General features: G+C 43.0%; 1 protein-coding gene across 4 annotated transcripts in view; it reads right to left on the bottom strand.

Annotated features, from left to right (window-relative positions):
- Positions 1–269: 269 nt before the first annotated feature.
- LOC133658096 (alpha-tectorin-like) overlaps positions 270–13,759 on the bottom strand; it is a 72,670-nt gene continuing 59,180 nt past the window's right edge. For all 4 annotated transcript variants that reach the window (XM_062059721.1, XM_062059718.1, XM_062059720.1 and 1 more), the window contains 14 exons: positions 9,776–9,869; positions 9,587–9,689; positions 9,264–9,495; positions 8,998–9,175; positions 5,229–5,307; positions 5,071–5,133; positions 4,801–5,000; positions 4,603–4,728; positions 4,310–4,494; positions 4,079–4,233; positions 3,235–3,480; positions 2,575–2,737; positions 715–807; positions 270–588 (listed from right to left, as the gene is read on the bottom strand). In XM_062059721.1, the coding sequence (XP_061915705.1) occupies positions 715–807; positions 2,575–2,737; positions 3,235–3,480; positions 4,079–4,233; positions 4,310–4,494; positions 4,603–4,728; positions 4,801–5,000; positions 5,071–5,133; positions 5,229–5,307; positions 8,998–9,175; positions 9,264–9,495; positions 9,587–9,689; positions 9,776–9,869 (1,917 nt within the window). In that variant the 3' untranslated portion in view covers positions 270–588. The remainder of the gene's footprint in view (positions 589–714; positions 808–2,574; positions 2,738–3,234; positions 3,481–4,078; positions 4,234–4,309; positions 4,495–4,602; positions 4,729–4,800; positions 5,001–5,070; positions 5,134–5,228; positions 5,308–8,997; positions 9,176–9,263; positions 9,496–9,586; positions 9,690–9,775; positions 9,870–13,759) is intronic.

Here is a 13,759-nt window from a genome sequence, read left to right on the forward strand (position 1 = left end):
TCTAACTTATCTTTTTTGTAACACCGTTAATGAATGAAGTGTACTTTTGTAGTTATTTCCCCATATTTCTACACAGTAACTCATATATGGTAACACTAGCGAGCAGTAGAGGATATTAAGTGATTTTTTGTCTAGAACATGTTTTGCTTTATTCAGCACAGCTGTGATATATATCAGTTAAAAATTCGATCACTAGTAGATGAGCACTTTTTTTTTCTTTTGGAGGCAATGAAACAAACATGTCAATGAATTGATGAATGCATATTTATTTATATTTATACATGCCGTCGTCCACAACCAAGACAAGAATGAAATATTCAAGTACAACAAGCTTGACTTGAGTAATGGTCAGCACGCCTGAGTGATGATTTATTTGCAGTGTAGATAAAGCGAATAAAGTAATTTTCCCTTCACCGTGTTACAATAATAATAATATAGCAGCTGTTGGACAGACAGAGCCTTCAAACTCAAAACGCTTCCAGTAAAAGTGGCTTCATAACAAAGCTAACTCCGCTTCTAAAAGACATTCCCATCAGGACACAGTCATTGTGAAGATTTTTGCACTCTTTGAGTCGCCATGGACACAACCTGGGAAGACAAGCAGACGACGTGTCGACCGTGGACCAGTTGTCATGAAAGTTGAGACCTTTAATGTGTTTCATTGCTCCTCACTTCTGTTCTACTTCAGTTGACATTGAGGTTATGCGTCCTCACCTATTTAGTCAAGGCCATGCTGATGAGGCTGGGATTTTCGTTGACGTACTGCGGCTTGAGAGACCTACGTCTTTTCTTTGAGCTGGAGCAGTTCTGAAACAAAAGTGTCGAGAGAGAGAAGCAGATGATGCACACGTTTCCAAGCAGCGGATAACAAAGCTATTTTATCTATAGAGCACAATTCGTACACAAGGCAATTCAAAGTGCTTTACGGAAAATTAAAAGAAGGCAAAAATAAAGATATAAAATCATAATTCAAATTAAAATCAGAAAATACAATCATCTTAAAACATCCATCCATCCATTTTCTACCACTTGTCCCTTTCGGGGTCGCGGGGGGTGCTGGAGCCTATCTCAATCTTCCATCCATCCATCCATCTTCTTCCGCTTATCCGAGGTCGGGTCGCGGGGGCAGCAGCCTAAGCAGGAAAACCCAGACTTCCCTCTCCCCAGCCACTTCGTCCAGCTCTTCCCGGGGGATCCCGAGGCGTTCCCAGGCCAACCGGGAGACATAGTCTTCCCAACGTGTCCTGGGTCTTCCCCGTGGCCTCCTACCGGTCGGACGTGCCCTAAACACCTCCCTAGGGAGGCGTTCGGGTGGCATCCTGACCAGATGCCCGAACCACCTCATCTGGCTCCTCTCGATGTGGAGGAGCAGCGGCTTTACTTTTAGCTCCCCCCGGATGGCAGAGCTTCTCACCCTATCTCTAAGGGAGAGCCCCGCCACCCGGCGGAGGAAACTCATTTCGGCCGCTTGTACCCGTGATCTTGTCCTTTCGGTCATAACCCAAAGCTCATGACCATAGGTGAGGATGGGAACGTAGATCGACCGGTAAATTGAGAGCTTTGCCTTCCGGCTCAGCTCCTTCTTCACCACAACGGATCGATACAGCGTCCGCATTACTGAAGACGCCGCACCGATCCGCCTGTCGATCTCACGATCCACTCTTCCCTCACTCGTGAACAAGACTCCGAGGTACTTGAACTCCTCCACTTGGGGCAGGGTCTCCTCCGCAACCCGGAGATGGCACTCCACCCTTTTCCGGGCGAGAACCATGGACTCTGACTTGTAGGTGCTGATTCTCATCCCAGTCGCTTCACACTCAGCTGCGAACCGATCCAGTGAGAGCTGAAGATCCTGGCCAGATGAAGCCATCAGGACCACATCATCTGCAAAAAGCAGAGACCTAATCCTGCAGCCACCAAACCAGATCCCCTCAACACCTTGACTGCGCCTAGAAATTCTGTCCATAAAAGTTATGAACAGAATCGGTGACAAAGGGCAGCCTAGGCGGAGTCCAACCCTCACTGGAAACGTGTCCGACTTACTTATCTCAATCTTAATTAATTAAAATCAATCAAATACTGTACATAAAATACTTTCAGTTGTCGTATGTACAATTAAATTAAAGTGATTTCAGCTTGGATTTGAACATTGCCAACGTTGAGGCCGCCTCGCATCTTCATGGAGACTATTCCAGATTTTAGGAGCATAAAACTGAAACGCAGTTTCACCATGTTTGGTCCTGACTCTGGGCACCAGCAGGAGACCACTGCCTGACTTTCTCAGAGCTCGAGATGGTTCGTATGGCTCTAACGTGTCAGCGATGTACTTTGGCACGAGACCATGATAAGACTTGTACACAAGGAGAGATGTTTTAAAGTATATTCTCCGAGCAACGGGAAGCCAGTGCAGTGACCTAAGCACTGGACTAATGTGGTTGTATTTTTTGGTTCTAGTCAGGACTCGAGCAGCAGCATTCTGGATGTACTGCGGCTGCTTTATAGCTTGTTTAGAGAGCCCAGTGAGAAGGCCATGACAGTAGTCTAACCAGGAGGCAAATCTTAAATTCAACATACCGGGCTGCAGATCTGGTTTGCCTTCAGACACAGGTGGATTTTGCAATGCAGATAGATGCTAAAGCGATCCTCGTAGAACTGGAACATGTTGAAGGAAAAGGAGCTGGTTGGGCCTAGTCCGTTGACATCCACTCTCACCGTCTCATCCTCTGAGTTTGCACACCTGCTCACAAACCGACATCAACCGATAGATGAGTAATTCCTGAATCACAGGATAGATCCCCTGATGCTTTGTTGACTTATGACTTACTGTCTGACAATGCTGCAAGCTGTTTTAAGTGTGAAGGATCACTGACCTAAACCTCGCTAAGAGTTTAAACTGGTCCACATGAAGATGGCTTTGGAAATACACTGTTGTTTAGACCAAAACCTGCAGAATCTAACTCTTGCAGTCAGAAATACAATCCAGTGGAGTTTAGGTTTACTTGTTGTTTTGTTCAATGGAATTGTCTTAACACAGAACGGTCCATCAAAATTGAACATTCTTGCTACGAGGCAACAGTGCTAATTAATCGTTAGTGTTGGACCGCAAATGTCCTCTTAGAGCTGACAAAGGGATGAAACATGCTTATAGCGGGACCAAGCTTCATTTGACAGGTTTTTATACCAGGTTTGTTCATTCACAAATGGAACAAATTGAGACACGTCAAATCTCCTCACCCATCAATGATCAGGTAGTACATGGGATTCTCGGTGGGCGATGGCCCGCTCGTTGCCCAGCACGAGTCAACAACCACAGAAAAGAGGTTTTCGTCCAAGCCGGCCGTCATCAGCTTCACAAAGACGGTCTGGTTCAGTAGGATTTCTGTGTCCACATCCAGTGCCTGAGTGTGGTTGGAGTCCAGGTAGGTGGTCATGTTCAGGATGTATTCAAAAGATCCAGACATGACTGTCTGGACCACAGAGCTGTAGAAAGAACACAGTTTGATGAATTCATCCTCGTTTTTCTATCCCACCTTGCTCCACTGTCCTGGCCTCAGCTCAGATATCCCCCAGGGCTTATATCTCCCATCTCCTCTCCCTAAAGACCTTTAACATGTCTGACGTGATCGTCTTGCAGACTCCAGTGTGTCACTCAGTGAAGAATAAAAGTAATGCCCTCCCAGCTACTTCTTGAACATGTCAATCATCGTTCTGATGTAGTCCTTTGCCTCGTGGATAATCGGCAAGTGGAGAAGCCAAACTATAGGACAGCAAACTCACTAACCTGCAGTAGTTCAGTTTTTAAGGACATTCAAGTATATAAAGTACTTGAATTAAACTGACTTGAATTGAATTAAGTTGATGGTAGGAGTCCCTACTCTCAAACATAACATTTGGCTGAGTGCTTGTTATGTCCATGTACACCAGACCTGAAGTACCAGTGTGTTAGGATTTGAACCTTGGAACCTCTGAGGTCCCAAAGCCCAGGAAAAGTCCTTAACAACTGTGCTACTGATGATGCCCCTTCTGGAGGGCTCCGACTGCCACTAACCCTCCTCCCAACAGTAATCGATCAACTCACTTATCCTTGATTTTGAAAGTCATGCCATTGATATCTGGCTGTTCTAGGAAGCAGGAGAAGTCCAAATGGAAGGAGTCGTAGCGCATGATGCCATCAGGTGTAGCCATGCTCTCTCTCATAACGGTGTTCTTGTAAAATATTTTGCTGTCGTTCACCTGCATGATCACAGAGATCAGAGATTATTCATGAAGTTTTGAACAGTACTAGTGTGAGGACCAGAGCGGCACCCACCATGACCACTGCCCCACAGTTATTGCTGGTGTTGAAGTAGAAGTTCACCATGTTGTACATGTCCTTGTGACCTCTACAGGACTCGTCATTGAGGTGCAGTTTAGTGTAGTCGATGCCCCTTTCCTCGAGAAGGCAACCGGCCACAGTGAGTGTAGCATTGTTGTCTAAACAGACTGACTGATTACCTGAAGATCATGAGCAAAATTAATGACCTGGCTATTCGAGGAGAACTTCAAGCATGGTAGGAGGAATGACTAGAAATCCATACAAGCTGTAAAAACCCAGTTTCTTACCCACAGTCTCGCTCATTTTGAATTCAGATAAGGCACGACAGAAGCAAGCGGTTTGACCATTAATGTCATCAGCACAGAACTCGTGAGACAAGCAATTATTGTCTGGACAGAAGATCTCATGGGCAGCTGAAGAAAGGGAACAAAGACGAAGATTAGAAACACTACAAAACACTTTAGTGTGATTTGTTCGTGTCTTACGGCATTGGGCATTGGACCTCCAGCCATCCACCGAGTGGTTCTTCAGGCTGCATGCTTTAGCATAGGCCTCATGGAACATGCACTTGACACCGTCCAGATCTGTGTAGTTGCACCTGGTCTGGATGCAAGCAGCGATGTACGGCTCCGGGTCGACGTGCGCGTGACAGTCGGCGAAGTCGGAGCCGTTCATGACATGACAGCTGTAATGAGAGATGAAAGGATGGAATGCATGTCAAAACTGAAGAGGAGCTTTTTTATGTTTCTGCTCACTGTTCAGTCACTGTGGTGCAGTTGATGGACTCGTCAGCTGGCTCGCTGTACATCACCTCACAGCTAGGGGGCAACAAGCAGCAAAAGGGAGTTGATAGATACACACACAGTAGAAAATGATGAATCTGCATTTTTTTATAAAATTTACAAAATCTTACTCTTCCAAATAAGACTTTGCTTCATTCAAAGTCAAGCTTTCGTTGACACACAGACCGTTCAGATGTCCAGCAAGGTCCTCTGGTTGAGGATAGAACACAAGTCAGTGTATTCAAGAACTTTGAAGACCCACATTGGCATTTAATCTTCTAGTACCTACACTACCGTTCAAAAGTTTGGGGTCACATTGAAATGTCCTTATTTTTGAAGGAAAAGCACTGTATTTTTCAATGAAGATAACTTTAAACTAGTCTTAACTTTAAAGAAATACACTCTATACATTGCTAATGTGGTAAATGACTATTCCAGCTGCAAATGTCTGGTTTTTGGTGCAATATCTACATAGGTGTATAGAGGCCCATTTCCAGCAACTATCACTCCAGTGTTCTAATGGTACAATGTGTTTGCTCATTGGCTCAGAAGGCTAATTGATGATTAGAAAACCCTTGTGCAGTCATGTTCACACATCTGAAAACAGTTTAGCTCGTTACAGAAGCTACAAAACTGACCTTCCTTTGAGCAGATTGAGTTTCTGGAGCATCACATTTGTGGGGTCAATTAAACACTCAAAATGGCCAGAAAAAGAGAACTTTCATCTGAAACTCGACAGTCTATTCTTGTTCTTAGAAATGAAGGCTATTCCACAAAATTGTTTGGGTGACCCCAAACTTTTGAACGGTAGTGTATGTGTCAAAGTCAAGGCCCGCGGGCCAGATCTGGCCCGCAAATGAATGATCTATGGCCCCCGGGATGATATTTGATTAGTATTACAACCGGCCCGCAGGCCACAGCCGCCTGCTGCTGTTTTGCACGCACCAATACTCCATCAGTGTTGGTGCTAGGGATTTTCAAAATGGGACCCCATCAGGTCATAAAAACGGGGTCCTACAGTAAATTTTTGGGGTCCCATGTTTTTGTAACCGTTTTGAAAACAAATGATAAATGTATGCATTATCCTGTTTTATCTCACATTCTATATTGTGTTTAAAAATAATAATACAAAAGAAAACACATGTTTATGCATATGTAAATGTATTCAGTTATAAACATTCATTCACATTCTTCTTTCCTTCATGGATCTAAACTTTACCGGTATTTTTTTTCTATATTTTTATTGTAATATTTTCAGAATGTGTTTCTTCTATTTTTGGCCAATGTAAGACAAAGAAAACAATCTGAAATTGTCTTTATGATGATTTTAATAGTCCGGCCCGCGTGTGCACAGATTTTCCTCCATGCGGCCCCTGAGCCAAAATGAGTTTGACACCCCTTATCTAGTAGGTAAGTCACAACCCCGCACTGCCCGATGGTGGAAACCTGTCACTGTTTTGTTGTGTCTCTATTAGGATTCCCCGAAAGTTAGGCTTTATCAGTGTTGCATGTATTTTTACATTTTGAATACTGGTTTGTCGCGTTTGTTAAACGTTCACGTTCAATCTGGTATTCAATAGACACTTGTTTTATAACCATCGCGAGTGGACAAAGAAAGTGAAGCTCAACCAGTTCAAAACAGAGGGCTCAGGATCAGACTCATGTCATTCATCTCTCATGTACGATGACATGGCATGGTGAATCCTTGAATGAAAGGTATGTAAGAAGATTACTTATCAATTTATCACTGCTCATGTGAAATTTACTGCGAAATATAGATTTTTTTTATAGGCCTTAAAGATGTTAAAATTATGGATATTCATCACATTTTTATACCAGTACCGTAATTTAATGTTTACAAGAGTTTAATATTTCAGGTCAATTAAGATAAAAAGGTTCTAAAGTTTTTTATCAAATGCAAAAATGGAACCAATTTTGGTGAAAAAGTTGGTAGCTTACATTTTCCTTTTAATTATCGTCTTAACATTTTAAACAGCAGCACTTGTGTAAAACAAAATATGACAGTAAACAAGACATGGTAACGTAATTTTACATTCATTAATTTTTTTCATTATTTATTTATTTCAGGCAATGACATAAAAAAGTACAAAGTTGACAACACATAATAATATAAATTAATATAGTGCAAAAGGTAATGTATAGTATGTAATGCATGATTGTCCAGTTTTGCCTGGAAAGGAGTGGGAAGAAGATAATGTATTTAACCCCACCCCCAGTTCTCCATTCAGTGATTATTCACAATAGTTTCACTGTTACTTTGTTCAAGGATTATAATACAAATGTTGTATCATAGTGGCATTACCACAGGTAACAATAATTATTACACTGTAACAATAATTTGTATCAACAATGTAGGAATAATGAATATACCAACAATGGTAATAGACAACATAGCAATAATGGTAATAGACAACATAGCAATAATGGTAATAGACAACATAGCAATAATGGTAAGGAAACATTGAGCACATGTTAACACTTTGAGACAGAGTACAACAGCAGGCCAAATTAAAGACCTTCATCTCTATATTTGAACCAGACCCCATGTTTGTATGATAGTTTAAATCGATTAATAGTTTGGCATTGCTTGTGTTGCAAGTCCAGTTTGTTCCATAGTTTTACTCCGCATACAGAAACACAAAAACGTTTACGAGTGGTTTGAGCTCTCGGCAATGAGAAATATCCAAAGGCTCCCAAGTTATGAGCCTGCACTGGTCTTATAAAAAAACGTTGTAGATTAGGCGGCAATAATTTGTTAAATGCTTTATATAAGATTATTAATGTATTATATTTAACAAGGGACGACGTGGCTAAGTTGGTAGAGTGGCTGTGCCAGCAATCGGAGTGTTGCTGGTTACTGGGGTTCAATTCCCACCTTCTACCTTCCTAGTCACGTCCGTTGTGTCCTTGGGCAAGACACTTCACCCTTTGCCTCTAATGGCTGCTGGTTAGCGCCTTGCATGGCAGCTCCCGCCATCAGTGTGTGAATGTGTGTGTGAATGGGTAAATGTGGAAATACTGTCAAAGCGCTTTGAGTACCTTGAAGGTAGAAAAGCGCTATACAAGTATAACCCATTTCTCATTTATCATTTATCAAATTTGAGCAACTTTGATTGCATAAACAGATTATGAGTATGTTCTAAATAACCAACGTTGTGAATGATCCGCACTGCTCTTTTCTGTAATATGATCAGAGGATGAATTGTGTTGTGGTAAGTATTCCCCCACACTTAAATAAATAAATGATAAATGGGTTATACTTGTATAGCGCTTTTCTACCTTCAAGGTACTCAAAGCGCTTTGACAGTATTTCCACATTCACCCATTCACACACACATTCACACACTGATGGAGGGAGCTGCCATGCAAGGCGCTACCAGCACCCATCAGGAGCAAGGGTGAAGTGTCTTGCCCAAGGACACAACGGATGTGACTAGGATGGTAGAAGGTGGGGATTGAACCCCAGTAACCAGCAACACTCCGATTGCTGGCACGGCCACTCTACCAACTTCGCCACGCCACATACTTCAACACAGTATGTAAGGTATGGGAGTACCAAGGTGCAGTATAGAGTACGGTGTGCATTTTCATTGAGGTATAGTTTTGCTTTGTTTATAATTGAGAGGCTTTTGGAGATTTTTGTTTTAATGTGTCTGACATGAGGTTTCCATGATAGTTTACGATCAATTATTACTCCCAAAAATGTATTTTCATTTACGATTTCAATTTGGGTACCATCAATACTTATTCTCTGTTCAGACATTATGATAATTCAGTGGACTCCACTATCGAGTTATGCTATCGGTTGCTTTCTTGCGAGGAGGCAGTCAAATTCGACAGAACACCGGCACCAAATGTCTTTTAATGGCTCACAGTTACCTTTTAGAACCCAGCCAGGACCCACAGTGTAGAGCACAGCAGAGTTGCCATCAAAGTAGAGCTTGGTGTTGTATGTGTCGTGTGACAACATGGCGGAGACCCCAGTTATGTCCTTATAGAGCTCCACGCCGCTGTGGATCTCAGAAACATTTCCGAGGTCCACGTACTCATCATTGACCTGCATCAACCACATGTTTTACTGACCTTGTTGCTGCAGTAAAGAGATTCAATTCAGTTGGCAGTGAGTGGGTGGATGCTGAACTCACCTTAACTTTCCCGCCTTGGCCCAGCTTAATGACGGCGTCACCCAGGTCGATGAGCACATATTCCAAAAACATCACGTCTTTGCGGCGGCGCGCATTGAACACGCCCACCATCTGCATGTCCAGTTCTTCCACAAGATCGTAGGCACAGTGATTGGGGATGGAAGTGGAGCCACCACGGTTGTTAATGACGGTGGACCCGCTCACCGTGCATAAGCTGGCATCCCTTACACAGCTGGGGGTTGGGAGTGCGGGGGTGTGGGGTTGGTTAGCATTGTTAGCATGAAACAAAACATTTGTTAACAGATGTCGTTTTGAGTCTTTACTAGTCGTTGGGCTGAGGAGCGAAGTCCAGGTAGGCCGAGGCATTACACTTTATAAAGCTGCCCATGAAGTCGCATGCCCTTGTGTCAGGAAACTGAAGTTGATCTGGAAACAACACAAGCATCAACCATCAAGCGGGGAATGACGGGGAAAACCATGAGGACCAGACACATTCCATGTCTTTCACAAACCTTCGTGTCTGCAGCCGCTCACCAGAAAGTGGTTTGTGCTTTCAACGGACTCCCAGTGGTCCACTACCAAGCCGCTCACCTGCACTTCTGCATCCTACACACCAACCCGAGCCCAACATGTACAGGCGCACAGAACGTTAAATATGTGGTCCGTATGGTACACTCGCTTACATCAACAGTAAATTAAGTATGATGTAAATATGATTCCAGATTCCAGCTGGTACAGCTTTGCAATAGAACGTTGGTAAGCCTCACTCCCTGATGCCTTAAGAGTCACGCTGGACAACAAGTCGGCGGCCTGGGTTTGAGCCCAGGGAAAGACGCAAGAACTGGACCAGGTCGGTTAAACTGGTGGCTAGGGATGGACAATATGACTTAAAATCTACATCACGATATACAAAACCCAAAACCAGTAAAGTTGTCACGTTGTGTAAATCGTAAATAAAAACAGAATACATCCATCCATCCATCTTCTTCCGCTTATCCGAGGTTGGGTCGCGGGGGAAGCAGCCTAAGCAGGGAAACCCAGACTTCCCTCTCCCCAGCCACTTCGTCCAGCTCTTCCCGGGGGATCCCGAGGCGTTCCCAGGCCAGCCGGGAGACATAGTCTTCCCAACGTGTCCTGGGTCTTCCCCGCGGCCTCCTACCGGTCGGACGTGCCCGAAACACCTACCTAGGGAGGCGTTCGGGTGGCATCCTGACCAGATGCCCGAACCACCTCAACTGGCTCCTCTCGATGTGGAGGAGCAGTGGCTTTACTTTTAGCTCCCCCCGGATGGCAGAGCTTCTCACCCTATCTCTAAGGGAGAGCCCCGCCACCCGGCGGAGGAAACTCATTTCGGCCGCTTGTACCCGTGATCTTGTCCTTTCGGTCATAACCCAAAGCTCATGACCATAGGTGAGGATGGGAACGTAGATCGACCGGTAAATTGAGAGCTTTGCCTTCCGGCTCAGCTCCTTCTTCACCACAACGGATCGATACAGCGTCCGCATTACTGAAGACGCCGCACCGATCCGCCTGTCAATCTCACGATCCACTCTTCCCTCACTCGTGAACAAGACTCCAAGGTACTTGAACTCCTCCACTTGGGGCAGGGTCTCCTCCGCAACCCGGAGATGGCACTCCACCCTTTTCCGGGCAAATCCTTTTCGACTTATATTCAAATGAATAGACTGCAAAGACAAGATATTTAATGTTGGAACTGAGAAACTTGTTTTTTTTTACAAATAATCATTAACTTAAATTTTAATGGCAGCAACACCTATAACAATCCGGATGGTTCTTTTCCTCTTTGGTCTGGAGGACACGACGTCCACAATTTCCTAAAACAATTTGAAATGTGAACTCGTCAGACCACAGAACACTTTTCCACTTTGCATCAGTCCATCTTAGATGAGCTCGGGCCCAGCGAAGCCGGCTGTGTTTCTGGGTGTTGTTGATAAATGGCTTTCGCTTTGCACAGTTGAGTTTTAATTTGCACTTACAGATGTAGCAAGCAACTGTATTTACTGACAGTGGTTTTCTGAAGTGTTCCTGAGCCAATGTGGTGATATCCTTTACACACTGATGTCGCTTTTTGAGGTATCGAAGGTCACGGGCACTGCCGCTTACGTGCAGTGATTTCTCCAGATTCTCTGAACCTTTTGATGATATTACAGACCTTAGATGGTGAAATCCCTAAATTCCTTGCAATAGCTCGTTGAGAAATGTTGTTCTTAAACTGTTTGACAATTTGCTCACGTATTTGTTGACAAAGTGGTGACCCTCGCCCCATCTTTGTTTGTGAATGACTGAGCATTTTATGGAAGCTACTTTTATACCCAATCATGGCACCCACCTGTTCCCAATTAACCTGTTCACCTGTGGGATGTTCCAAATAAGTGTTTGATGAACAAATCCTCAACTTTCTCAGTCTTTTTTGCCACTTATGCCAGCTTTTTTGAAACACGTTGCAGGCATCAAATTCCAAATTAGTTCATATTTGTAAAAAATAAAGCTTTCCAGTTCGAACATTAAATATCTTGTCTTTGCAGTCTATTCAATTGAATATATGTTGAAAAGGATTTGCAAATCATTGTATTTTGTTTTTATTTACCATTTACACAACGTGCCAACTTCATTGGTTTTGGGTTTTGTATATTGCCGCCTTTTGTGATAGCAAAATAAATTACCATATATTTTTGGTATGTAAATGAAAATATAATATTTTCTAAATAGTTTGCGATATGTGGCTGCTGACATAAGCAGTACCGTCATTTCCTTTGTATTATTTTGTCAAAACTATTATTAATCTACTTGTTCATTTACTTTTTACTTTCTGTTGTAACATGGTTGTATCTATCCTTCTGTAAGAATGTAATATTCACTTGTTCTTCTGTTGTTTGGATACTTGACATTAGTTTTGGGTGGTACTAGAAATTTGGATATGGATCCGATACCAAGTAGTAACAGGGCCTACACCAATGCTGATACTGATACTTCAAATTTTCAAGATCATTGAATGATTAGAAAGGTAATCAGAAAAAAACACAGGACGGCGGTGTAACAATACCAACTGAATATTGAAATGATTTCCCTTTTATTACATACGATATTTCAAGCAAAATAAGTAAATATAAGCAAAAACTACTATTGGCTCGGATTTACATCCTTTGGTTTCTGCCCTTAAAATACAGGAATTAATTTCCTGAGTTTGTAAACAACAAAAATGACAAAATGATTTGGTGATAATAGTATTGACCATATACTACGGAGCCCCTAAAGGGACATGGGGGACATTTTTCTTTTAGATATGTATCTCGTGCTCACGCAACATTTTCTCGTGCGCATGAGATGTTTTCCTGTGAGCACAAGAAACATATCTAAAAAAATATTTTCCCCTTGTCCCTATATGTTTCTTGTGCTCACAGGAAACTTTTGCGTGAGCACGAGATACATATCTAAAAAAAAGGTTTCCGTCCCTTTAGGGGCTCCGTAATATACTGATACTATACTTGGTATTGTCCCTGCTGATAGTGATAGTGATACTTGTAAGAAACATCGTTTATTTACCGTCATGGAGGCGAGGATTAGTTGAATATGCGGTCTTTTGCGTGTCGCTGTAAAATTTGCGGGACACAGCTAGAATGTGTCATCAACATGCATTGTTACGAACGACAATAGCAATAAAAGCTATATTTTAAAAATGTATATCATTTATATCCTATATCGTCTATACCGCATGACCATACTAGTTACGTGACCCGGATGAGAGAGGGCTTTAGGGTAGCGAGTGTAACGGATACCAGCCAATGCAGCTGTCGGGTGGAACGTTGGTACATCTCACTCCCTGACGCCTTAAAGGCCTACTGAAACCCACGACTACCGACCACGCAGTCTGATAGTTTATATATCAATGATGAAATCTTAACATTGAAACACATGCCAATACGGCCGGGTTAACTTATAAAGTGCAATTTTAAAATTCCCGCCACACTTCCGGTTGAAAAACTCCTTTGGATATGATTTATGCGCGTGACGTCACAGAATCCACGGAAGAACCCGATACAGAAACCTCTTGTTTTCTTCGACAAAATTCCACAGTATTCTGGACATCTGTGTTGGTGAATCTTTTGCAATTTGTTTAATAAACAATGGAGGCTGCAAAGAAGAACGTTGTAGGTGGGATCGATCGGTGTATTAGCGGCTAAGTACAATACTTACAGCAACACAACAATGACTACTTGCTACGCCTAGCCGATGCTTGCCGCCAAACCCACGGATGAAGTCCTTCGTCGCGCCGTCGATCGCTGGAATGTAGGTGAGCACGGCTGTTGATGGGAAGATGAGGGCCGGCTGGCGTAGGTGGAGCGCTAATGTTTTTATCATAGTTCTGTGAGGTTTCAGGCACAACATCGGTTGCTAAGTTGCTAAATTAGCCTTAGCGTTGTTAGCAACAGCATTGTTAAGCCTTACAAGGCTGAGAATTTTTAACCGTGTAGTTA

Source organism: Entelurus aequoreus, linkage group LG10, assembly GCF_033978785.1.
Source record: "Entelurus aequoreus isolate RoL-2023_Sb linkage group LG10, RoL_Eaeq_v1.1, whole genome shotgun sequence".
In the NCBI taxonomy this organism is placed as follows: domain Eukaryota; kingdom Metazoa; phylum Chordata; class Actinopteri; order Syngnathiformes; family Syngnathidae; genus Entelurus; species Entelurus aequoreus.